Consider the following 25,629-nt stretch of genomic DNA (forward strand, 5'->3'; position numbering starts at 1 on the left):
TCCAGGCCTCCGGCGGGGAGGGAGGAGAAGGGAAGAGGGAAGGTCGTAGATGCAACCTGTGCCTGACAGTCCTTCCTTCCTGCTGCCACTGCCCTTTTCCCTGGACTTGGGGGCCTCGCAGCACCCAGAGTTTCCTGCCTCTGAACTCCTACCCACCTCCTGCCCCCAGGTCAAACCAGGCCCTGCTTCTAAGGGCTCTGTAAGGCTAAATTCCTGGAAACTGCAAAATAGGGCCCATAGTGGAGGTGGGGGGTATGTTTTTGCCTCAGTTCTGGGAAGCAGTGGGGGAGGAGTGCAGGGAGAAGGAAGAAGGGTAGAAAAGGCAGACAAAATGCCCATTATACCCAAGCCCTGTCAATTTCCTTTTTTCATCTCTTTATCAGTGTTTGTTGACTGAGCTTCTTATCAACAGGAAACGCCTGCCTAAGGGGATGAGGCAGGTCCAGGGGGACTGGACGCCAGGGGCCAGGAGCTCTGGGTGGTACGGTGCTGCTATCCAGCCTGACTGAGTGGCCTCATGATTCCCAGGACCCAGCAAGTCTCCCAGGCTCCTCACCTTGGCATCTGGTGAATCCTTAGGTCTCCATAGTAAGACACTACAGCAGACAGGCCCTGATGATCCCCTTGCCGGGGCTCCAGCCCTAGCCTTCTGTGACCAAGGACAGGTCACCAAACGGCTCAAGCTGTGACATGAGAATTGTCCTTGCCCCTAAAATCCACCAGCCCCCCTCTTTTCTAGCTGAGAGGCCAAGTGACTTGCCAAGGTCAACAGACGTCTAGTAAGTCACCCTAACTGGCCCTTCTAGCATGTTTGCCGTGAGCCCTCAGAGCATGGTGCCTATTCTGGGCATCCAGGCCTGGGACAATTAGGTGCTTGGCACAGACTTCTGAAGGAGAGGAGGGGACTCTAGCATTGATTGACCTCCTACTATGTGCCAGATGCTTTAAAGACATTGATCATCAGACTAGGATACCGGTCTGTCAGGTGGGACTCCCGGGAGAGGGACAGACTGAGGGTCAGATTTCACAGGAGGCTAAGAGCAAGTCTTAGTGCTGAAAGTAAACGTCCAAGAGGGATAGCTGGGCCGAGCCAGCTTTATGGTGGCCGAGAGGAACAGGTTTATCTAGATGTCTTCCTTCAAACTGGCAGAAGACTGAATCAACCGTATGGGAACTGGCTGTTCTGGTAGAAGAGGCAGAAAAGGTTTGTGTAGAACAGAATATGGGCCACCTTGCTTCCCGTTCCTTGCCTCTGCTTACCAGTTGCCCCTGAGCAGCCCCACTCTGCTTTTGGTGGTGCTGGTGGTAGTAAAGGAAATGCCAGTGTGCCTCTTGCCCTGCCCCTCTGGCTCCCCGGACAAGCCTGCTCTGCCCCCCACCTCACCACTTGCTCCTGCAGTTGGGGATCTAGGTCAGTAAGAGTGGGTGGGTGAGAAAGAACAGAGAAGAGATTCATCCAGACGTGACACCCGCAGGGCAGCAGTGACAACACTTTAACCTGAAAGCTGCCTGAAAATAGACTGTGTGTCTATGATATTATGCAGATCATATGCAAAGACAAGAAGCCCTCTGTCTCTATTTCTAGCAATCTGAACGCGGCCCTGGTAGAAGCAGCTCGTTCCAAGAGTCGCCCACCCGGAGTGATGGCTGCACAGTCAGGATCGGTCCCCGCCCTGGGAGACTGGACTCCGGACGTGCACCCCTCCGCTCCATCCCTAGGGCTGGATCTTTTAGGCATGGGGATTTGCCACTTCTTGGTCTGTTAATCTGGATGTGAGTGAGGCTCTGGAGGGGGAAGAGCCACCCTCTGAGGGTAGATGTGGCGCAGGACTGAGGGAGAACGGTGACTGGGAGAATAGGGAGAACTGGGTACCACGAGGGCTTGGCAGGGGAGGGCGTGGTCCTCAGCATCAAAGCTCATGCTCCAGGAACCAGCTTCACTCTCATTTGGGCATGTTACACAGACACTCATCACCCCTCAGAGAGAATCCTTACCACACAAATGATCCTCTCCCTCTTTATATAGGTAAGGAAATTGGAGCCTGGGGTCCCCCAGGAAAGCAGAACAAAGCTGGGAAGAAGTTGATGGGTTTTCTTCTTTCAAAGGCAGGCAGGTTCCCTGAGGCTCTACGTGGAGGCAGGGGCTTAGATGCCGCGACCTCCCACCGACTCTTCTAACCCTGGAGGGCAAACGAGCCAATTCTCCTTTCCCAGATCCCAGCCTGTCTTCTTGGGATTTCTTTTCTGTAATATTCCTACGGACCTTCTGCCCACACGCCAACCATAATGTGGACATCAGGGTGGGGATTTAAGGACCAAAGACTGGCAGGCACAGGAGGAGGGGAAAAGCTGCCTTTGCAGGATGCCAGGAACGCTCTTATTTCCCCAAAGCTGGTGTAAGAGGTCCTCTGGGAAGGAGGGTACTGTCTCTTGTGGAGGTCCATGGACATAGGCATCCAGAGTCCTAGCCGGCTCCAGGGCTGAGGCCGCCTTGGGGGCTGCTGGGAGGAGGGCAGGTCCTCGTGGTAAAACGATTTGGGATACCCTTTTACCAAGGGTACCCCTTTCTGTGGCTCCCTAAGGGGGCCTCTACTGCAAAGGCACAGATTTTCTAGGCTGGGCGGTCAAATGGAAAAGTCACCTCTTGTCTTCTTTCAGTACCTGCCTCCCCCATGGTATGTCCCCGCCCCCAATTTCCCGGGCGGGGGGTGGGGGAGAGAGGGAAAGGTGCTGTCTGAGCCCGCCCAGGACGCCAAGGTGGGTTCCCGAGGATGGCGGTCACCTTCTCATTCTGGGGATGAAGACTGACTCCAGGCAAGGCGGGGGGCCCCATTTAAGCAGGGGATTGAGAACAGGGAATTAAGGCGGGCGGGTCCAAGCTGCCTCTGAGTGAGGACGCAGCTCCTTTCTAGATGTGGTTTTCGGGGGACAGTCCCTACAGAACAGAAGCATGGGGAAGGTCAAGCACGCTAGCGCCGGGTGAGGAGCTCCTGGGCGGGTAAAGGCAGGCGATCCCCCGCGCGGGGGCGGGGCGGGGCGGGAGGCGGCCGCTGGGTAGCCCTTCGGCCAGCAGAGGGCGATGCGGAGGCGCCGCGAGCAGGCTACTCCCAGCCGGCGGTGGGAACCGAGATTTGTCTCCAAGTAGGGGCCTGCGCCAACTGTGACTTGTCTCTCAAGGGCAAAGCCCGGGCAGGATACCCTGGGACCCTCTCCTTCCCCGTACCCTCTGGTTCCCTCTGCGATGGGCCACCGCAGAGGCACCGGGCTGCGAAGACTCAGCAGGAGCTCCGGACCTTCAACCATGCTTTATTGAGGACCTACTATGTGCTAAGCACGAGCTAAATGCTCCCACGAACAGTATCTCCAGGTTAAGAGACTGTCATTTCGGCCTTGGAACACCGTCCTGAATTCAGAAGCATTATGCAGACCGCTCTCACCAATGCCTCCTTCTCTCCCTGGCCACAGCTGTCCTCCCAACTGTGGCCCCTTCCCTCAACCCTCCCCCATCACTCCGCCTCTTGCCTCAGACCTTCTCCTCTTAGGGATTTTCCAGCCTTTGGGGAGCTGCTGCCTTCAGTTTCTGGCTGTAGAGTCTCAGGAGGCTTTTAACCCCCAAATCCAGTGGAGATAAAACCCTTGAGGAGTGTCCTGATTCCTGGGCTAGGTGGGTTCCGGTGACCAGAAGACGTGACACTACCGGGAAGCAGAGTGCCCCACGACGATGTGGGAACGTGGCAGGTCCATGTAGCTTTCTGTTTCACCCAGTTTCACTTCCTGGTTCTCCTCCGGGCCTTGCACAATGCTGGGAGGCAGCCTGGGAAGGTGCCTCTCTGACGGTGGAAGGAAGAAACACTCGAGAAGCCGAGAAGCTGGCCAGGGAGGCTGTGCTGGGGCGTTTCCAGCAGGAGGGGAAGGAGGCTGTGTTTCCTTAATCTCCTGTGGACAACTGAGGGTCCTTCTCCACCCTGTCCCAGGCTGAGGGCTGCGAGGCCACGACTTCCCAAGTTTGGGGCTGTCATGTCCCTAGCCGGAGCCCTGCTCCTCACCCCCAAGCCTTAGGCCCCACCTCCAGCCCCATCACCCTCCAGCCCATCTACCTGCCTAGGATTCAGGATAACCTCCTCAGCACATGGACATACACCCTTGATATTTCCAAACACCGAACTTTCCATGTGTTTCTCTACAGCCACCAGGTTCTTCCTAGACACACACTCTCTGGGGCCCGGCCAAGGGTGTGGGTCCGGGCCAGGGGCCAGTGGGGAGCAGGAACCTGGGTGCTGCAGGCTTGCTGGCTGGAGCCAGATTTCTTCTGAGCTTTGAGGCCCTGCAGGAAGCTGGCTCCTGGCCCCTCTCAGCCCTGGGCAGAGAAGGCGAAGCTACAGAGCAGGTGAGTGGCTGGCTGGCTTGCCTTCCAGAAGGCCCAGGGCTGTGTGAGCCCAAGGATGGCCACAGACATGGGTTAAGGCAGGAACTGGAGCTTGGAGAATTAAACTAGGAGGCGCTTCAGACACCCTTGGCCTCAGCTAAAGTTATTTTCAAATCTCCATCTTGAGGCAAATTGCCAGGGGCTGGGGCACAAGGAGTACAAGGGACTGATGAACTGAGTTCTGACACAGGCTAAACATTTCAAAGAACTTTAGAGCTGAAAAAAACCTCAAAAGACATCAGGACCAAATCTTCATCTACAAATCTTTCAATATGTAGAAAAGGTCCTGGGCCAGCGAAGGTCTCCTTCTTGTCCTGTAGAGCAAGCACCCGGACCAGACCCTGGGTCTCCTGACTCCCAGCTGAGCCCTTCTCTGGCGGCCATGCTTGGCTCCGACATCCTCTCAGTTTATTCTGAAAGTCCTGGGCCTTGCCCATCTGACCTGCCACCTCTCCAGTGGCCTATGACTCTGCCACACCCGCAGCAAGACTCCTTGGGTTTAATGCCACAATAAGTCAGCTAGGAGGGGAGTGGAGGAGGGGCCCAGGATCAGGCAACCCGCTCTCCTGGGCAGCTAGCATTCAGCTAGCGGGGGTCCTGTCTAGGAGATAGCGGCCCAAGGCGGCCTGGAGCTGAGATACAAACCCACGGAGAAAAACCGATGGGCCTGGGTGTCTGGGGCTTGGGACAGAGGCTAAAGCCTGGCAGGGCAGGGTGTCTACTGAAGGCTGGACGGGGCCCTGTGCCACCCTGGCAGCTCTGGTGGGGCAGTGGGGTTGACTGACGGCAGGGGGTAAAGTGCAGGCCCAGACTCTGGGCCTGGGACTGGGATTCCCTGGCTTGGCCACCCTGGCTCTGAGGCCTCTTTTGCATCGGGTCCTGGGGGTGGTAGGGGGTGCACCCAGGGCGTGGGAGTGGGGAGGGAGCCCGGCGTCAGGGAGCCTGCTGCCTTGAGCGGGCCAGACGGTGGCGGGTGAGGTGGGGGGATCGGGTTTCAGCCCAGCTGTATTTTTGGCTGGATGGGCTGGGGGCCGAGTTGGGCAGGCACAGCTGCCCACAGAGGGGCACTCCCCTCCCCAGCACACACACTCACAGAACCTCTACCCAGACAGGCCACCAACCACTGCCCACCACACACACACTGCAGGCAGAGGGGAGTCAGGCTTCAGGCCTGCGGCTAGTGAATCACTTTGGGCTTCTGGAGACCGTTGCTGAGCTTCTGTAGTGTCTTCTTGATCCGCAGCGCAGTGAGGCGGGCAGAGGGGTTTGGGTACCAGCACTCCCGCATCATCTGAGCCAGGCCTGAGAGGACCTGTGGGGAGGGAGAGCGAAGCAGAGGAGAGAAAGCAGAGACACGGGTCAGGGAAGGTGGAAAGGAAGAGGCGAGGAGGATGCCCAGTAGTGGGGAGACACGAGCAGAACAGAAAGGATGAGAAGACGGAAACGAGAGTGTCGGAAAGGAGGGGGAGAGGAGGGCCAGAAGTGGTAAGAGGGAGAATGGCGGGAACCAGGCAAGGATGAAAAAGAAAGATAAAAATGGAAGAGGAAGGGAGTGGAGTGAGAAGGGGATGGAGAAAGGCAGGCAGGACGGAAAGAGAGATGTAACTCAGATCTTCGGGGACACCCTCTGGTGAGTACACCCCACCCTCATCTCCACCAAGATCCAGGAAAGGGGAGATCTGCAGGCCTCGGGGCTCCCACATGCCCATCTGCAGCGGGACCCCAGTGTAGAGGGCAGTGGCTCCCAGCACCTCCACCAACGCTGGCTGCGTCCTCAAAATGCACGTGTCTAGGGAGGAACCCATCCCAGGAAGCTCAGCGGTCCCAGAGTGAGCCAGCCTCACTCCACCTCAGAGCTCAAGCCGGTTCCTGAGACAGAGTGTATGTGTGTGTGCACAGGAGTGCATATGAGTGGCTTTTTGTGGATCTGTATGTTGTGCAGAAATATACACGTGTCTATGTATACATACATGTATACACATGTGTACGTGTATTCATTCTTTCCATAAACATTTATTGAGTACCTATTGTGTGCCAGGCACTGTGACAGGTAACAGGGAGATAAGGGTCAGCAAAGGAGACATGCTCTTCCTCTTCATGGGGTCAACAGTCTGGCATATATGTGCATGTGTGTGTACCTGTGAGTATGTGTTTGTGTAGAAGCGCGTGCACGCCCCTGTGTGTCTATATACACATATGCGTGTGTCCTGTGTAAGTATATGGAGTGTTTTGAGAAAGAACAAAAATGAGCAACACCAACAAAAACTTCATGGCAGGAAATGCAGCAGAGAGCCTCTGACTTTTCAGGCGAGGTGAAGGGTTCTGGTTACCAGAATAACCAGAGGGTCCCGGAGGTCCACAGGCAGGGACGTGGGAGGAAGTACCCAGAGAAGTACCCTGGACTCTGTCCCCCAGAATCTATCCAGGTGAAGCAGAGGCCAGACACAAGTTCCTGGGCCCAGAAATCCCAGCTGTGAGCCACCACCCCACACCATCCCAGCCCCACCAGAGAGGCCTTACCGGGTCTGCAGCCAGCCGGTTGGGGATAGTGGGGGTCTGCTGGTCAACACACACCACCTTCTTCATGTCCTCAAAGCTGGGATCATTAGGCACCACATCATAGAAGGGTGGCCTGTAGTCCTCCACGATGCCTAGGGATGGAGGGCAATGGGACAGTCACTTGGGACCTCAAGGAGGCCCAATGTCACCCAGAGGAGAGCCTTGCCCACCCTCTGTCCCAGGGTCCAGGAAACCAGTTGCCTGGCCATGCTACCCCTGAGAGAGACACCATAATATAATAAATATATTTATAAATAATAATAATTACTGCCATTTATTTTACATTTACCATATATGCCAGGCATTGTGCTATAAACACTTTACATGCATTATCCTGTTCGTCTTCACAGCAACCCAAAGACCCATTTTACAGATGAAGAAACTGATGCTCAGAGAAGTTGAGTCCAAGGTTACACAGCTAGTAATGGCAGAGTCAAGACTTAAACTCATTGTATTCCTAGGCCAGATCTTGTTCCAGTCCTTCCACAGCTGCCTCCCACCCAGGGCCTGGGTACTGCTCCGAGGCCCCAACTATCACAGATGCCCCCAAATACCTAATATTCACTGAGCACTTACTATGTGCCAGGCACTGTCCTAACTGCATGGCATTAAATCCTCACAACAACTCTATGAGGTAAGCAATACTATTAGCTCCACTTTATAAGCAATGAAATTCAGGCCAGAGAAGTTAAGAAACTTGTCTAAAATCACACAGGTAGTAAGTGACAGAGCTAGGATTTAAGCCCAGAAAGTCTAACCAAAGCCCATGCTCTTGACCTCCAAGCTACACTTAAGGAAGGGAGGCTGGTTGACTGCTGGATGAGGATGTGAAATGAGGGAAAGGGGGAGAAAACACATCTCCTCAGAGAAAGAGATTTTTACCCAGGTCCAGATCACATCCACCCACTCTCAGGGATGGCACAGGCCTCTGCTGACCCCTTCAGCCAGCAGCGCCCCCTCCCCTCGTCATCCGAAGTGCGTGGTCCTTAGCAGGAGCTTTCTGAAGATGATGCCTGTGGAGCTGCAGGCGCTGGGGCAGAAGAGGCCAGACCCCAGAAAAGCGCCCCAGGCCACACCCTGCTTCCAGCCCCAGGCTGGGAGCCGCGGCCACACAGCACAGCCGCAACCTCCGTAGAGCCCACGCCAGCTGTGCTCCCCGTGGCGGGCTTCCAGGCCAGCCCCTGTGCTGCTCGAGCCCTAATCAGTGCTGCACAGAGGCCTGAGCGTGTCTAATGGGCCTTTAATCAGCGCCGGGGCTGACACCAGATTACAGTGTTTATAATGCGCCACGAATCTGTGTGGGGCTGACAGAGCTTCCCTCCGCTCCAGGAGTCGGCAATCAGCCTCCCCCTCAGCCCAGGCTGGTCCAGCCTTCCTTTCCTGCCTGAGGCCTGGTCCAAGGGGCTTCGGCTCCTTCCAGGTGCCCCCTTCCCCAGCCCCAGCCTCTAGAGCTCATGTCTGAAGGGGCAGGGACCTGAGCCCATCCAGAGGGTGGTCCCCAACCTGTCAGGACTCCCAGCAGCCTCTCCCCATGGACAGCCTCCGCAAAGACTGATCACCTCCCCACCTGGTCCAGACCGTCACCCAGCATCCATCCACCCCAGGGCTGGGAGGGCACCAGCCACAGGGCGGCCCCCTATATGGGGCCATCAGGAACGAGGTCCCTCCGCCTGCTCTCAGCCCCTCCAAATCTGAGTCCCCTGTGGCACCCATGGTAATAAAGAGGCAGCAGGGAATTCTCTGGCAGCCCAGTGGTTAAGACTCTACACTCCCAATGCAGGGGACACGGGTTCGATCCCTGGTCGGGGAACTAAGATCCCACATGCTGCACGGCTTGGCTAATAATAATAATAAGGCAGTAATAAGCAGGCACTGCAAACACTATTATATCCCGCATTTTTGTGGTCAAGGAAACCAAGGACCAGAGAGGTATAAAAAGCACGGTAATAAAGAGCACTGGCCCCCCAGAGTCAGATTGCCTGGTTTCAGACCCCAGTGCTGCCTCTAGCCAGCTGTAATTCTGTGCCTCAATCCCCTCACCTGTAAAATGGGGATGATACTGTGTCAAGCATGCGTCATTACAACAATAATTGCCACTAACATTCACTGAGCTACAGAACAGCTCCAGATACTGCCCTGAACACCCTATTTGGATTATCTCAACAACTAGAAACTATTTTATTCTCATCTTACAAATGAGGAAACTGAGGCACAGAGAGGTTAAGTACCTTGCACACAGCAAAATCAGGAACTGAACTTAGGCAGTCTGATTCCCAACCCACGCTCTTAACCACTAAGCAATACCACCTCCCTGCCAACAAAGGACGATTCAATAAGATAATACATGTATACAGCGTGGCATCTGGCACATATTTAAACTCAATAAATGTTAGCTGCTCTTAATATTTTTATTATTATCACTTACCCAAGATTTCACAGCCAGAACCAGACTCAGATGAACCTTAAAAGGTCATTCAGCTGGACCAGCTGGTGAGTGGCAGTAAAGGGAATATGGGAGGTCTGACCACAAGCCCCTCAGGCCACGGGCACCAGCCATGGCAGGAAGTCCCATCTCCTGCCTGTCTATCCACCCACCCCATTCCCCTTTCCCCATCCTGTGCAGGGGGAATCCTCACCATTGACAATGGTCCGGCGGGCGATTTCCCACAGCACCAGGCCGAAGGCCCAGATGTCCGTCCACTTGTAGGACTCGAAGCAGTCGGTTCGGATCTGCTCTTCCAGCACCTCGGGGGCCATGTACCGCTTGGTGCCCACTCGCGGGTTGTTGCCGATGTCCAGGTAGTCACTACCCTGGGAGTGCATTACAGCCAGGCCTGTGGGTACCGGGCCTGTCACTCCTGCCGCTCATCCCAGCCCACAGACAGGATGGGCCCTGGGAGGCTGGGGTCCGGGGGTGAGGTGGGATGGAGAGAGACGGTAGGACATAAGAGGGGCCGGCAAATGGAGACCCGCCCTGAGGTGGGCTGGGAGACAGCAGCCACGGGGAGAATAACTGTCCCAGTTACACTGTGCTTGTGTGGTGCTCTCTAGGTGCAAGAACCCAGCAAGATGCGAGTAGGGGAGGCAGGCATTATGATGCCCATTTCACAGAGCTGAACCCCAAGGCCTGGTGACGGGGAGCGATGTAGTCAGCGAAGCCAGGCTGAGAACCCAGGTTGCTGGCTCCCTGCCCCTTTCTCCTAACTCCTGGAGCTCGGCTGGTGTGGGCTTGAAAAGAACGTTAAGGCAACCTGTGGGGCTCTTGCAGAGGTGAGATGAGACCAAACACATGTCTGTAAGTTTTAAAGCGCCAATCAGTGTCATCACCGACGCCAGGCATCCAAACCAGCAAAGGCAGTACCGCGTGGAAAGGGAGAGCTCACGGACCCCACCCCCCGCGAAGGGCCCGCCCCTCCCCGCTCACCCAGGTCCGCGATGCAGCACTGCAGGTTGCTCTTGACCAGCACGTTGCGGCTCTTGAGGTCGCGGTGGGCGATGGCCGGCTTGCCCTGTGTGCCGAAGATCTCCACGTGCAGGTGCGCCAGGCCGCAGGCCGCGGACACGGCTAGCTTCAGGGCCAGCTGGGGCTCCAGCGTCTGCCTCTGCAGAAAGTCGTAGAGCGAGCCATGCTCGTGGTAGTGCGTGATAAGCCACAGCTGCGTGCTTGAGTTGCGGGAAGTCATGTCCGAGGCGATAAAGCCTGTGGGCGGAGGGTCAGGTGGCTCACCAAGGGTCTAGGGATGAAGGAGGCTTGACGGGTCAGGGTCAGGGCTGGGGACAGAGGATGGACTAGGTCAGGGCAAAGCTGGGGCTGGGGTGGGGGCTGGTCTGGCTTAGGTCAGAGGGGAAGCTGGAATCAGAGGGCTGAGGAAGCTGAGGGCCGGCTGGGAGTCCTGCAGGGTTAGGTCAGTGTCCAGAGGCGAGGTGGTGGTCCAGCCCTGAGTGCGGGGGGATGAGAGCCGGGGGCCTGGCACAGCACCCTCCCGCTTGCCTAGGATGTTGTCGTGTCTGAGCAGCACTGTGTTGTAGATCTCAGTCTCCCGGAACCAGGATTGTTCATCCCTCGAGGAGAAGATCTTGACGGCCACACTCTCACCGTGCCACAGGCCCCGCCATACCTCGCCATAGCGGCCCTTTCCTGATCCGACGGCCGGAGAGGAAGGAGGGGGTCACATACCGGACACACAGAGCCCTTGGGCACAGTAATCCCCAGAGGAGTCCCCCATCATTATGCTGCACTGACTTCATCTGCAGAACCTCTGATGATTATGTTTTAACTTAATCCAGACCCAAAGGCAGCCGGCAGGCCACCCCCATTTGCCTCTTGCTCCACCCCAGCTCCTGCAGAAGGGTCTGGCACTCACCCATCTCCAACCCCCTCCCTGGCCAGCAGAATTCCCATTCGGAGCCGGAGCCAGGCCTGGCCCCCGCTGTGACTCCGGAGGCCAAGAGCTCCCTCACCCCTCCCCCAAGCTCACGGGAGCTCTTGGTCCCCATCGCCCGGGCTCACCCACTGCTCACCCACACACTCCACCAGGGCGACCTGCCGCGCCACTGTCCTCTGCACCAGGAAGGGGAGCCCTGAGCCACTGCCGGTGGTGCACTCACTGTCCAGGAGGTCCTGGGAGCACCGAGAGGCCGCTGAGAGGCAGCACCCACCCAACCCCTTTCTCCCTCCTCAACCTGGGCCCCACCTCTGTGTCTCTCCAGGCTTCTCACTCGCCAAGCCCTCCCGTCCAGCGCCCAATCAAATCTCTGAGTGCCTGCCACTGTGCCTTTCTCGGCTACCTGCCCCTCTGGGTCCCCTCTGGCTCTGTGTCTCCTGTCTACCCTCACCACCCTGTGTCCCAGGGTCTCCCAGTCCCATACCCCCAGCATGCTGTCCCCCTGCTCGGATGCCTTCAGGATGAGGCTGGACTCGCCCAGCTCGCTGTTCAGGCCCCGCTGCTTCTCCTGCCTCCGCCGGACATGCCACAGGCCCAGGGCACCCAGAGCCACGAGGACCAGCAAGGCCAGCACGGGGCCCAGGATCAGAGGCAGCTGGCCATCTTCTCGCGGCTGCTCTGGCGGAGTCTGGGTGGCTGGCACAGGAGGGACACTGAGGCCCAGCTTCCACCGGGCCAGACGCCCCCCACCTTGCCACTCTGCCAGTCAGATCCCAGGGTCCTGCCTCCCCCGCCCTCCAGGCCAGAGCACGAGAGGCAAGCAGGGCGGGGAGGGCAGAGTCTGAGAAGACAGGGAGGGGTTGCTGGAGCAGCTGGACGTACCCTCCAGTTCCAGGGACACGTTGTGGTTGCAGAAGGGGCTGTAGCAACAGTAGTGGTTGAAGAACTCGGTGGGCCGCCCCTTGCAGAGCTCCTGGTTCAGGTTCCCGCAGCCCCGATGTTCCTGGGGGTGTGTGCCCTCCTCCCGCACCAGCACTACTGTGCACCAGGCCCCCTGGCAGGTAGGCCCCTTGCAGTGTGGGTTCGCACACGTGCAGGTCACCAGCGGGCCCCGAGAGGGCTTCACGGGGTCGCCTGGGAGACACACTGGAAGCTCAGCTGCTCTGGGCCCAACTCCCCAGGATAAGCCTAATACCCAGGTCTGCCCCCTGCCCCCCACCGCCCCCGCCTTCTGAGCTCTCAAATCTTTGAGGCCTTGGTCCTTCAGTTCCATCCTCAGATTATCCTTCCCTCCAGTGACTTATCCCTGCCAGGGGCAGCTGCCACCAGGGGAACCAGGCTTCTGTCCCTTCCCTGATCCTAGGACCTCCCCTCCCAGTTCCAGGCCCAGCCCAGCCCCCAGCGCCAACTCTGAGGGCTCTCCCAGGCCCTCCCTGCCAACATCCCCACTGCCCGCACCCCCAGATAGCGGTCCCACCCTGGAGTCCGACAGAGCAGCAGTCTGCGGGTTTGGATCAGGAGGACAGCACAGGAGGGTTGGGGTAGCCGGGAGCTTAGTCCCACTGAGCCCGTCTCCCGCCCTCCAGCCAAGCTCCTAAGTCCCCCTCCTCCCCAGCTCCTCAAATTCAGCCCAACAAGAGCTGAGCCCAGATAGCCCTTTCTCCACCCAGGCCCCTGTTCCATACTTGCTGCCCAGTACTCACCCTGGGTCAGGCCCAAGGCCGTCAGTAGCATCAGAAGGGTTCTCCTGGGAGGGTCCAAGGTCATGGTCCCTGGAGAGGAGAAGGGGCGCAATAACATCTATGAAATGTGATCCCTTCAGTGTTTTCAGCCACTGACCGTGGGTCCCTCCCACCCGGAGGAAATCACTGGGAGTTTTTTTGTGGGGGGGGCAGGGAGGCCTCCTCCCTCCTCCCTGTGTCTGGCTTTGGGGAGGGGCCTGCAGGGGAAGTCCTGGTTCACTTCCCCATGGAAACCATCCTGTTAGGGGTAAAGGGTGGGGAGCCATGTTTAAGTGACTGAGAGCTTGGTGGACTCCCAGCTCTCCTGCTGCTGAGTTCAGACTGGAGGGTGCAGAGGGCAGAAGGAGACTACGGGACTAGGGTAGAAAGAGCATCTCTTCAGCAGTACCACCACCCTTCTGTCCCCTGCCCGCTTGCCCACCCCTTCCCAGCCTCCACCCCTGCCCACCCCTTTCCCAGTGCCCCCGCCCCCCCGGCCTGGCTGCCTCAAACATAAACAGGCTCCTGTCTTCACTTCCTGCCATTCAGGGTCCCGCCAAGCTGGGAACAGGAATCAAGATTGTTTAGATTGGGGTCTGGATAGAACAGGCAGGAGTCACGCACAGCAGGGAGCAGGACGTATTCTCAGGGCAGGCTGGAGTGGCTACAGGGTCTGCAGGAGCCACCCGGGGCTGGGACACCCCCACGATGGAGTCCTAGGAGGACACCTTGTGAATCACAAAGCCCAGCTCTTATTTTAGAGAAGATGGGGATTAAGACTCAGTCAGGAGAGAAGGCTTGTGCAAGGTCGGGCAGGATTCAGTGGCAATACCAGGAGTACAACCCAGGTGTCCAGACTCCCAGTCCCGTGTTTTTCTACTCCATATCCCAATCCAGGGTGGCTGCCCATGTCTGAGCCCTCAGGGTTGTAACAACGATACAAAGCTTGGACAGTGCTGGGCTGTGCCAGGTGTGAAGGAACCTCTCTGCACCCTCATCAGAGTATAAGAGGCCCTCTCCGAGCCACTCCCCGGCCCCCTTCTCTCTCCTTGCCGTCCTGGGAAAGAGTGGGGGTAGGGCCAGTGATGTGGAAGGGAAGTGAAACATACTTAGACGTTGAATGTTTGACCTTCTGTGGCTGGCTGAACTTTTCCAGAAGTTTGGTGGAGAGCATTAGGGGAGTAATTCTGATCTATAACAGTCCCCATCTCAGCTCCCAAACCATCTAGTGCTTCAGAAGCCACCCCCTTCTTCATTTCTCAAAGGTTTAGAATGAGAAGATTAGGGCTGAGGCTGCAGCAAGAAGGACTGAGGTCAGACAGCAAGAAGGACTTTCTGAATGGTGGAGAGTATGCAGGTGTGTGCCTGGGGACTGGATCCCCAGGTAGGGGCAGCTGCCATGAGGGAGGGGGAGTGTCTTCTGGCATGACATGGTAAGGCTGGTAGGGATGGGCATATGGCCATATAGGCTGCAGAAGGCCCCTAGTCTAAGAATGGTGCCAAATGAAGATCCATGATGCTGAGGCTCTGAGGGCAGGATGACTCGGGGTGGGGGGGCGAGGGGGGCGCTCCGTGGGCCTCTCTGGCTGGTGGCAGCTCTGGCCTTCCTGCCTGGGCTTCCTCTGCCCCAGAGGCCCAGGGCTGGGGGAGGAAACGGAGCCCTGGGCTGCTGCAGCTGTGTCCCCAGCCTCTGCCTGACCTCCTGCCTCTTGCCCCTCCCAGAAGGCAGTGGGGAGTGTGGCAAGCACTCTACAGTGGGACTGGTGGCTGGAGAGGGAGCCCCAGACAAGCTGAATTTGCCCACTGGGGTAAGGGCGAGAATCCATCCTTGGCAGTCTTTGCCCAGAAGGCAGCTAGGGAGAGAGTATGCAGCAAGAAGCAAAAGGGGGTAACAATAGGATGATAGCCGGCAGCCTTCTAGAATCCTCTACCCATGCTTTCACTTCTCTGTGCTCCAGTGCACCCTCTCACCTACACAATTACGCAGCAGAATCACCTGAAGTGCTTCATTAGAAATGCACATTCTTTGGTCTCACCCCCACTCCAGATTCTGATTTAGTCCATTGGAACCAGTAAGAAACATGCATTTTAAAAAATTTCCCCAGGTAATTCTGATCAGTTTGTGTGGGTACCACACTTTGAGAACTGGGTCCTACACAATGCTGACTGGTCCCCGTGCTTTCATTTCACTGGGCAGGACCCCGCTGGGTGAGTGGGAGTGGAGTGCAGGGGGCAGGGACTCTAATTCCTACCCGGGGACCTCTCCCCTCTTCTGCTGGAGAAGGGACAGACAAGGCTAAACGCTGGAACCAGGGACTCAGAGACACTGCAGAGGGAGGGCAGGGCGCGGGCTTTGTTCAGGACATGTCCAGCCTCTGGGGCCCAGGAACAGTGCAGGGAGGGCTTGGCAGCATTTGCAGAATCCGCCTCTGGTCTAATCCTGGGAATGTAGTGGAGGCAAACTGCGACTGTCCAGTTTTTAACTGGGCCTGACATAAGATTAAGTACAGGAGGGTACTGAGTCCAGATCAGTCCCAACTCCGAGCTGACCCTGCCTGATTCGCCCTGAGACTTGACTCTAGCACAAACAGACTCCTGGAGACTGGTGGACTCCTTTCACGTCTAACAAAACATCTTGAAAGAACTCCTGCTGACTAGAAGCATCACAGTTTTAAGCCAGAAATCACAAATGCTAAACTAATTTCAAATATTAACTTACCACTGTGAGATTCTTAGTAATAAGCGTTAACCTTCTCTGAGTAATACTTATGTGCTAAGTACCGAACCTTGATGGCTGATCTCCGTCCTCACGACAATCCAATAGGGAAACGGAAGCTCGGGGATGTCAGGTCTCTTGTCCAGAATCACCAGGTATGCCTTGATCAACTTAAATTGCTGGTGATAAATCCTCACTTGGTCATTTTATTTCTGCAGTTGTTTGGTGTTAGGTAGGTCCCTCAAAAGAGAAAAAAGAGCAAGCGGGGATTGCATTAAGAGACTGCAGTTTTCATCACCTGCTGCCCAAATGCGGGTTTGTTTAGAAATCATCTGTTTGCTGTAGGCTTAGCCCTAGTTGGGGAGAAGCAGAGTAGAGGTGTGCTCAGAAGGTGGATGTCAATCCCTTTCTCCCCAGCACACCTGAGGGATTGACATAACCAGCTCGCATCCACAGCAGTGGCTCAGCACAGCAGTGACTGTCATGGGGCTGAAAGCGCCTTGCTCTGCACATCGGCACAGGACCATAAAGCAGAGGACCAGACTGAACTGCTCATCCTGGGTTGCCCCTTACCATCACAAAGGGGCACTTTCATCTGCATCACTTCACAGCGCTGGGATGTAGCATCAAGTCTGGATTTTAGGATCTCAGACAGAATGCAAACGCAGCACAGTATAGCACAGAGGTCAGGTTGTGGTCTCTGGATCATGTAGACCTGGATTCAAATCCTGCTTCTACCACTTAGGGCTATGAGATTTGGGGCAAGTTACTTGAACTTTCTGAGGCTTAGGCTCCCCTATGAAAAATGGGGAATAATAATAGTGCTCATTTCATAGGTATAATGTAGTAAAATTATTTAGCAGAGTACTGAGTGGTACACAGCAAGCACTTAACAAATGTTACCAAAAACCCAACCATCCATGGAGCTTTGGACAAGTGATTCAAATCTGAATCTCTTTCCTCTTCTGTAGGATGGACATAATAACACCTCTTCTGTTAGGTTGTGGCCAGGATTACATGACAAAAATGTATCTAAGTGTCTACATAGTTAAGTACTCAATAAATGGTAGCTATTTTTAACCACCTGATAAGATGAGAGGACAGGTACCAGGACAAACAAACAGTAAGGGGTAAGAGATGTCGGACAGACCCTGACTCAGCCAGAAGCTGCCCGTATAGAGAGGGTGAGAGCTATCGTCCACTCTGCCCCTGTCCTTAGAGAAGAAAAGAGGGGGTGGGTGGCCAGCCTTGAGATGGTCATAACAGCACTGGCCTCCAGACTGACCTCCAGGGCAGACTGAAAACCTGGGGTCCCAGGCTGGAGGGAGACTTGGATCCCCTCTGACCTGGATCCTGAAGGAAGTCCATGCATTGGGGATTATCTGACCACACAGGGTTGGAACTGAGGTTTGGGGGAGGGAGTTTACAGTGTCAGATTCCTTTGGCAAGAGCGGCCAGGACTGGTCTGGGAAAGATGGGCTTCAAGCGGAGGCTCAACAGTGCTGGGAGTAGACACCACCCCCAGGTCAATCCAGGTTCCTGGAAGGACATGTGACCCCCTTCTCTGTAAGTGAAGGAGGGCAGGGATCCTTCTGCCCATTTTATGGATGAGGATGAGAGAAGAGAGAAGCTAAGTGACGGGCCCCAGGAGCAAAGTTTTCTGATTCCCAGTGCGGGTTCGGTCCAGCCCCCTCCAGTCTTAGGTGGGGTGATGGGCAGATGCTGGTGCAGGGCGAGGGGCGGCTTGCACTACGAGGAGCTGGGACTGACCCTACGGCGACCTCTCTGAGGGTCTCTCTGGGATATGCCATGGGGAAGGGCCCACTGGGGTTGGGGTCAGCCGCACCCTCCCAACGGCCCGGCCCGCGGACCTCGACTCACCTCTGGGCCTGCCCTGCGGGCAGCGCGGCGCGAGCGTGCAGCGGGTGGCCTCCTCCCCTCCCCGGCGGCGGCCGCGGTCGCACGACGGGCGCTGGACAGCGGGCCAGGGTCTGGGGTCCGGGCGCGGCCCCGGGCAGGGCTGGGGCCGGGGAGGGGCTGGCTCGGCGCGGCTGGCGCGGCGGCCTCCCGGGACTGGGAAAGGGGCCGGAGCAAAAATGTTTCTTATTCCAGCGTCTTCCTGCCTGGCCCGGCTCCACCACTCCCTCCTAATAAACCGTTTCCTATTGCCCAGCTAGCCGACGGCCGCCCGCTCGACCCTCGCCAGGGCTCAGGGCCGGACCCTCCCCTGCGAGGCTGCAGATCCGAGGGCGGCATCCCCCTCGGCTGCCCCCGCCCGGGATCAAGGCCGCGCTCCCGCCCCCAGCCTCCCACATCCGCCTCCCCGAGGGGGCGGGCCTTGGCCTTGGGCCGCGGGGGTCTCTTGGGGTTCAGGCGCAGAGCCGTGGGGGCCAGTGCTGGGACGCTAGGCACCGTACGAGGGCCGGCCGGGGGAGGGGTGGAGGTGGAGGTGCCCCTCCCCGCTCAGAGCCGCTGAGGGGCGGCCTGGAATCCTGGACGGGTAGGGGGGCACCGAGGGAACGACATGCGGGGAGGGCAGAATGGAGAGAAGTTACCTGTCTTCCCACCCCAAACTCCAGGTCCTCCGCCTAGAAGTTTCAGAAGCACGGGCAGACTTTGGGGCTGGCAGGGTCCGAAATATTTTGGCTCCGCCCTCCCTCCCCCTCCCTCGGGGACTCCCCAGTCTGTCCAAATTCTTCAGCCTCCCCCCTCGGCCCGTTCACCCCCTTCCGCAGCCTCGCACTGCTCAGCGCTCAGCGCAGGGTAAACAGGCCCAGATGGGGCAGCTCTGAGTCAGTGGTGACGGTCTGAGCCCCTTCGGCTGTAGCACAGCTCAGTGACAGGGATACGTCTCTCCACCATGGGCGGCCAGAATAGAGGGAGAGGCTGGGAACTGCCTTGGACTGCCCCCCTTCGAGGCCGGCCCCTCAGCCCACCAAATGGAGCTTTAGAGTTGGGGACGGGGAGCCTCCCTCGGGACACTGCTGGGACAAGGCGAACAAGATGCTTTGGGGAGGGGAGCAGAATGGCTTCTCCTGGAGAAAGAAGCAAACCCTTCCTCCTCATGCCCTTGCCTGGGCTCAGAACAGTGACATCGTTGTCTTGCTTTGCTCCAACCACTGTGAGCACCGGAAGGCAGGACTCCACTTTATCCCTCGCCTCCAGGTTATCCACAAAGACTCTGAAGTCAGAATCCAGACTAGTCGTGTAACCCTAGACAAGTGACACCTCTCCATGCCTCAGTCCCCCATCTGCTAAATGGGCATAATAAACAGTGCCAGCCTCATAGGGTTGTCAGGAGAATGAAGGGACATGATGCTTATCTCAGTTCATAGCAGAGATGCCAGCTGGCTGAGCCTGGCACAGGACCTCCATGAAAGTGTTTAATTAAATTAATAAATGACAAGGTTGGGGAGGTGATGGCCTCAGAGCCAGGTGGAAAGATGTTGGTGTTAGAAGCAGAAGCAGACTTCTAAGGTGTCTTGCTCTAATATGGGGATTCTGTAAGATGGGCCAGGACATCCCTCCCAGCCCCCCACACCCTCTTCGACAGGAATAGAGGCTGGGGGAGACAATGACTAAAGGCTCAGACAAGCATCAATTGTTGACTGACCTCACTTCCTCTGCTGAAACCCTTCCCAGCCCCCACCCACAGCTGCTTCACAACTTGTGAGCCTTGTGAATTCCAGAACCAAGGCACACCCAAATTTCAGTGTCAGGGCAGAACTGTGTCCTGCAGCCAATAGGAAGTACTATGGGATTACAGTATCTGCTCTTTCAGATTATAGTGGCCGCTTCAGCACACTATTAGCTGGAGAACTGGGAGTGTGGCTGGTGTCCATCTTTCACAGCCACTCTCCCCCATGCCTCGCTGTGGTTTCTGATAAACCCTCCCCAATCCCAGCCCACGGGTCTGTGTCCTGAGAGGTGGAAGGGGGGGCTTCCCCAAGGGAAGCATTCAGTCTGAAACACACACTGAGAACAGAAACAACGAGATGGACAAGAACTGAGCATCGCTGGGGAGAGTCAGTGGGGACGGGGGACTTTATCTGGGAAGAGTTCATGAGACAGATAAAAGGAGAGTAGGGTTTGGAGGAGGAAGACGGGGCCCGATGCAGGGTGGCTGTTCCTCAGTGCTGGAGTCTCCCCACCTCTCCAGAGCATGGAGCCCTCTGGACCCTGACGCGTGCTCTTTGGGGCTTCTTGTGGACCCCATGCTTTCCACAAAACACGGAGAACCTGGGGAAGGCATCAGAGGAGGGACGCAGAGTTGGAGAAAGCACTGGAGACTCAGCCCAGTGAGGAAAGGGAAAAGGAATTACAGACTGCATCCAAGTCTACAAGAATTAATTACTCAAAAGGACCAGCTGTTCCCCATATTCAGTGAGGACAGAATAAGAGGAAACAGGCGTAAACGGCTAAGACTTAGATTCAGACATTCAGAAGAATTTCCCAGCAGCGTGTGAAGCAGAGGCCTGGAGATCCTAGGAATGGAATGTGGGGTGAAACTTCAAGGAGATTCTCACCTATGGAAGGCAGGTGACATGAAGGCAGGGGATTGGACAACTTGACCTTTCAGGACAAGCTATGAGTTCAAGCATTGATCTTGATACTAGGGCAGGGCTGACTTCGTGCATGTCCAAGCTGTACAGACACCACGCTTGGTTTAAAGCTCTGCTGGCACCATCTTGGAATTCTTAATCATGTTTGAAAAGAGGGCCCAGCATTTTGCACTGGGCCCAACAAATTATGTAGCCAGTTCTGCACCGGGATGAGTAGGAAGGAAGAGCAAGGAGTGGGACTTCCCTGGTGGTCCAGCGGTAAAGAATCGGCCTTCCAAGGCAGGGGATGTGGGTTCGATCCCTGGTCTGGGAACTAAGATCCCACATGCCACGGGGCAACTAAGCCCTCGCACCACAACTACTGAGCTCGCACGCCTCAACAAGAGAGTCCGCATGCCACAAACTACAGAGCCCACGCGCCCTGGAGCCTGCGTGCCACAACTAGAGAGAGAAAACCCACAGGCCACAACTAGAGAGAAGCTGGCACGCCACAACAAAGACCCATAGCAGCCAAAAATAAAAAACAAACCAAAAAACCCAAATAAATAAATATTAAAAAAAAAAAAAGCAAAGCAAGGAGGGTGGGGCGGTTAGCAGAGGGTGAGGTGGGCTTTGCTCCATTTAAATGGCAGAGTGGGAGATTTACATCAGACAACCTAGGGAGTTTTTCAAATGAAAACAGTAGAACAGGATACATAAGGAGGAAGAACTGTGGGTCTCCTTTAGGGGAGAAGCGGGGCAGATTCCTATGAATACCATTTATCCATCTGTTCAAAACAGAGGAGAGAGTCTCAGCTCTGAGGGCTGCAGGGAGAGGACGTGCCCTCCCTAGGTCTCCTCCGCTCAGGCCAGAGGCACCCTTACACCATTACTCCATTACCATGGAGTCCTGAGAAGAGCAGTAAACCAGGGGGCGTGGGGCCTTGGTTCCAGCCTGGCTTAGACCGGATCCTCCCAAAGGTTCTTCCCAGCCTTGTGTTATCTCCTTTGGCTGTAAGATTCAGGAAACCACCTGGTCCTGGGCCCTGACACCACAGCTCAGGTGAAAAGACAGTTTGGCCACTGCTAATGTTTGGGGAGGGGAGGGCAGCCAGAGCTCTGTCCAGCACCTCAGGAAGAGGCTGGCAGACAGGGGCCACATTTTGAGCCACTGGGTCACCTTCCTCTTCCTCTCCAGCTCTTCCAGGATGTCCCCTAGATGGGTCTGGCCACTCCTTGCCCAGCCGGAGCCCTGAGGATGAGTCATCTCAGGAGGGAAGCTCTTAAGAAAGGGACGGCACTTCAGGGCAGGAGGCTGAGATGAGACGGCGCCCGCACAATGCCTCGGGGGCCTGGGCTCTGTTGAGAAGCTGCCCCAGTCCCATCTCCTCCTCGGCAGTCCAGCAACCTGTGGATTGCCCCTCCCCATGGGCCTCCTCGAGGCCCTGACTCTCCTCCTCCAAACCGGCCCCAGCGCTGGAGGAGGGCACCCAGGCTCAGCTTCCATACCTGTAAAAAGGGGCTGCGAATTCCATCTGTACCACATTCTCCAAATAAAAGCAAAATACCTGGGAACATTCTTCTCTAGCTGTGCAACTCTCACAGCTGTCTGGTTTTGAGAGAAGGAGACTGAGCTGTGAAGCAGGAGAAGGAGCATGAACTGAGAGTCTCCAGGAGGGCACAGGCTTGCCTGTGTGACAAGGGCCTCAGTCTCCTTACCTGTTCAGAGAGGAGCACTAAATACTGCCTCTTCTATGAATAGCTCTCTGAGGGGTTGCTGTATAGGTGAATGTAGAGCCACTGCAGAGGGCTTGGAGGCATGAGGCAGCCATTCTGAAAATAACTCAGGAGATCCCAAATAAGCGCAGAGTAAATACACTTTAAAAATTCTGCAGAAGAGTTTATAATGAGAAGTGACTGTGTCCATCCCCAGACCCTCTTGCTGGGGCCATCCCCTTCCCAAAGCTATTTATTTCTCTGACATTTACTTCTATAACTCTAAATAATATGTTTACACTTCTATCTCTAGATTGTTTTCAGCTTTATTGAGGTATAACTGACAAACACAATTGTAAGGTATTTAAAGTATAAACATTGTAAATCAACTATACTTCAATTTTTAAACAGATGCAAGGTTTTACCAAAAGATACTTAAAATGTACATCGTGATGATTTGATATACGTATCCATTGTGACTGGATTCTTCCCATCTAGTTAATTAACACATCCATCACCTCACATATTTATCTTTTTATTTTGTTTTTTTTTTGATGAGAAGTTTTTTGGTGAGTAAAATTTAAGTGCTACTCTCTCAGCTAATTTCAATTATACAATAAAGTGTTATCAACTATAGTTGTCACTGAGCAAAGGGCTTGTGGGCCCATCACGCAGAAAGTCCAACTCTGCCAGCAGGAGTTTGCAGCAAAGTAAGGATTTACTGCAGGGCAGCAAGTAAAGGAGGAGGAGAGAAGCCTCAGATCCACTCCCACATGGTCTCTGAGTTAGGGGTTTTTTTAAGGGGAAGAACAAAGAGGCTAGGATTAATCATCGTCTTCTGACATTTCTGTGACATTTCTTAATCGTAGTTTCGAAAGTCAGGATGTTTCTGGTTTACGATTCTCTGGCTAGTTGGTCCATGGATTAGGGGTCCGTTAGCTGATCTTGCCTTAGAGAAACAACCTAAAGTTTGTACGTTAATGGTGATATTTATAATAACAATTTTAGTCATGAATAATGTTATCAACAACTGCAATTTTAGTCATCTGACTCTGGTTGATTAGTGTTCAGTTAGCACAGGATTGAGGTTAGAGGGGACCAGAAAGGGAATAAATTTTGGATAAAGAGATTAATCATAAACTTGGTAAGGGAACTCGGTTTTAGGGGGACTCAGTTTCATAGTCACCATGTTATATGTTAGATCCTCAGACCTTATTCACCTTACAGCTGAAAGTTTGTACCCTTTACCAACCTCTCCCTGTTTCTTCACCCCTCAGCCTCTGGCAAGCACTTTTCTACTCTCAGTTTCTATGAGTTTGACTTGTTTTTAGATTCCACGTGTAAGGGATCCCATGCAGTATTTGTCTTTCTGCTATCTCTAGATTTAAAAGCTTTGGAATTTAGGTCATTTAGGTTCTCTCCCTTCTAATTATTGATCATATGTTATTCTTTTGTAAATTTAATAATACATCTTTAGTTCCTTTCTGTTGGTATCACACAGTATCTCTTGACTCTTCACTAAGTCAGAAGCGTGGTATCTCCACTCTTCCCTAGAGTTGCAATTTTGCTGCAATAAAGGAAGGTGTGTCCACTAGCTGAGGTGAATGATCTTGTTTTGGGGGGATGTTCCACTGAGTCTCAGGACTTGAAGATGTCCTGAGGGTCTGGCTGAGCGTTTTGGGTGTCACAGGAGTTCCCAGGGGCATCAAGACTTTTGCCCACTCTAAACACAAGCAGGACCTGAGTTTGCTGTGGTGAGAGTGGGCAGAGTTGCCTGGCAAGGGGGTAGAGGCCTGGCAGGCTCTTGGGTGCTACTGCAGGGACCCTTGCTGCCTGAGGAGAGAGTCTGAGGAGTTAAAGGAACCATCCCCAATGGAGAAGGCTTGTTATTTGGACAAGGAGGGGGTCCCCAGGATTTGAGAGCTGGTAATGGCCCCAGCTGGGACAGTCATTGTTTGAAAGAGAGGCTGAGTGGCTGGGTGAGGCCAGAGGCCAGTGGGATTTCCTTCAGCTCCAGCCACTCGGGTGGGTGGGACCAGATTGCTGGAGCTGGACACAGGAATGTGCCTTTGTTTCCAGCTGGAGGGGAAATGCCACAAATCCTGCCCCTTTCCTACCCCTCCAGCATCCGTGCCTAGGCTCTGCCCTTCCCAGCGCCAGGGGGCCTGGTACTGAGGGCTCTCAGCGAGCTCTTGTCTCCAAGACTCCCTCATCTGCAGGCCTCTGCCCCTTGTCCCCCAGGGCAAATCACAGATGTAGTATGTAGGGGATGGGGGGTAGCCAAGCCTGGGCTGGAGGAAACAACCACAAAGAAGGATTTAGGCTTTAGCTGCCCACCTCTCTCCTTTCTTTCTTTCTTTCTTTATTTTTTTGGCTGCGGCGGTTCTTTGTGGCATGCGGGATCCTCACTGAGGCAGGAGGGATCTTTTTTGTTGCGGCGCGTGGGCTCTTCTTTGAGGATTGCAGGCTTCTCTCTAGTTGTGGCACGTGGGTTTTCTCTCTCTAGTTGTGGCGCGCAGGCTCCAGGGCATGTGGGCTCTGTAGTTGAGGCGCGCGAGATCAATAGTTGTGGCGCATGGGCTTAGTTGCCCTGCAGCATGTAGGATCTTAGTTCCCCGGCCAGGGATCGAACCCCAGTCCCCTGCATTGGAAGGTGGATTCTTTACCACTGGACCACCAGGGAAGTCCCCACCACCTCTCTCCTTTCCCTGAGAGGGACCATGGATTTCATAGTTACAGATGATACCTAGGTCTGTGGCGAGGACACGAGGGTCAGGCCTGGCCCTCCCTCAACCCCCTAACTCCTGCTCCCAATGGTTAGACAGACTCTGCAGCCTCGACCACCGTCACACAGGCTGTGTATGGAGCCGGTTGGACGGGGGACTGCAACGTGTTGGGGGCACAGGGGATAGGAAGGGCAGGGGAGGGGCCGGGAACCTCAGGGAGTGGGGAGACCCTGTCTTTATTTTTTCCTTTGTCAGTGAACCCATGTGTTTGTGCACCTGTGTGATGGGGTGTGTTTATGTGTGCTTGTATGGCGGGCCTCTCTGTATGGTACTAGAAGTTTGTGGACCAGTGGGCCTGTGTGTACTTCTGTGCCTGTGAGCCTGCAGGCCCCTAGGGCCCCTGGCTGACCCTGTGTCCGCATGTGACGTTGCCTGTGTGACTCTGAGGGATGTTGCAGAGTCCATCCAACCCCAAGCCTTGCCCTCAAGTCCTCCCTTCAAACGCAGCATCTTCCTTAACCATGAGAAGCCGTGGTCCCTCTGAGGAGGAGGGGCACGGCTGGCCTGGCGGCTGGTGTGATGGGAGGTACATAGATGTGTTCAACCATTTGGAAAGTACGACTGCTGGAGAGGAGGGAATCCTGTCAAGATGCCCCAGTTTGGGAAAAAGGGGACCCAAACAAATGAGCCCCCGCTTGTCTTTCTGTCCTCCCCACATATATGTACTCCTTTGCCTTCTCTTGACCCAACAGGGGTTTCCTAGGCTGTGCCCTGGAATAGCCAGGGCCACTGCCACTCCTGGAACCAGGGCAGCCCCTGAAAAGAAGAGGGAGATGATA

The 25,629-nt window shown here is 55.4% G+C and overlaps 1 protein-coding gene across 3 annotated transcripts; it reads right to left on the reverse strand.

Annotated features, from left to right (window-relative positions):
* Positions 1-4,620: 4,620 nt before the first annotated feature.
* Positions 4,621-18,379, reverse strand: ACVRL1 (activin A receptor like type 1). 3 transcript variants are annotated; one of them, XM_082421418.1, is made up of 11 exons: positions 18,363-18,379; positions 17,689-17,880; positions 13,074-13,142; positions 12,253-12,504; positions 11,855-12,066; positions 11,507-11,606; positions 10,977-11,123; positions 10,410-10,685; positions 9,622-9,819; positions 6,947-7,077; positions 4,621-5,738 (listed from the first exon to the last, which is right to left on the reverse strand). In XM_082421418.1, the coding sequence occupies exons 3-11, from the start codon at positions 13,135-13,137 to the stop codon at positions 5,604-5,606; spliced, it is 1,515 nt and encodes a 504-aa protein (XP_082277544.1). In that variant the 5' UTR covers positions 13,138-13,142; positions 17,689-17,880; positions 18,363-18,379; the 3' UTR covers positions 4,621-5,603. The 3 variants fall into 3 exon arrangements, with proteins under 3 accessions (XP_082277544.1, XP_082277543.1, XP_082277542.1); XM_082421417.1 differs by lacking the exon at positions 18,363-18,379 and adding an exon at positions 15,878-16,047 and having other exon boundaries at positions 17,689-17,826; XM_082421416.1 differs by lacking the exon at positions 18,363-18,379 and adding an exon at positions 15,811-16,047 and having other exon boundaries at positions 17,689-17,826.
* Positions 18,380-25,629: the final 7,250 nt, after the last annotated feature.

This window comes from Balaenoptera physalus (assembly GCF_965194825.1).
Source record: "Balaenoptera physalus genome assembly, chromosome: 13".
Lineage (NCBI taxonomy): Eukaryota > Metazoa > Chordata > Mammalia > Artiodactyla > Balaenopteridae > Balaenoptera > Balaenoptera physalus.

Bases quoted from the DNA above. Each gene is read 5' to 3' on its own strand.
- ACVRL1 (XM_082421418.1), bottom strand. From the start codon at position 13,137: ATGACCTTGGACCCTCCCAGGAGAACCCTTCTGATGCTACTGACGGCC. The intron at 10,686-10,976 runs GCAAGCGGGAGG...CTCCGCCCACAG, and splicing joins CAGACACGACAACATCCTAG to GCTTTATCGCCTCGGACATG. The intron at 7,078-9,621 runs GTGAGGATTCCC...CTCCATCCCTAG, and splicing joins CCGCCGGACCATTGTCAATG to GCATCGTGGAGGACTACAGG.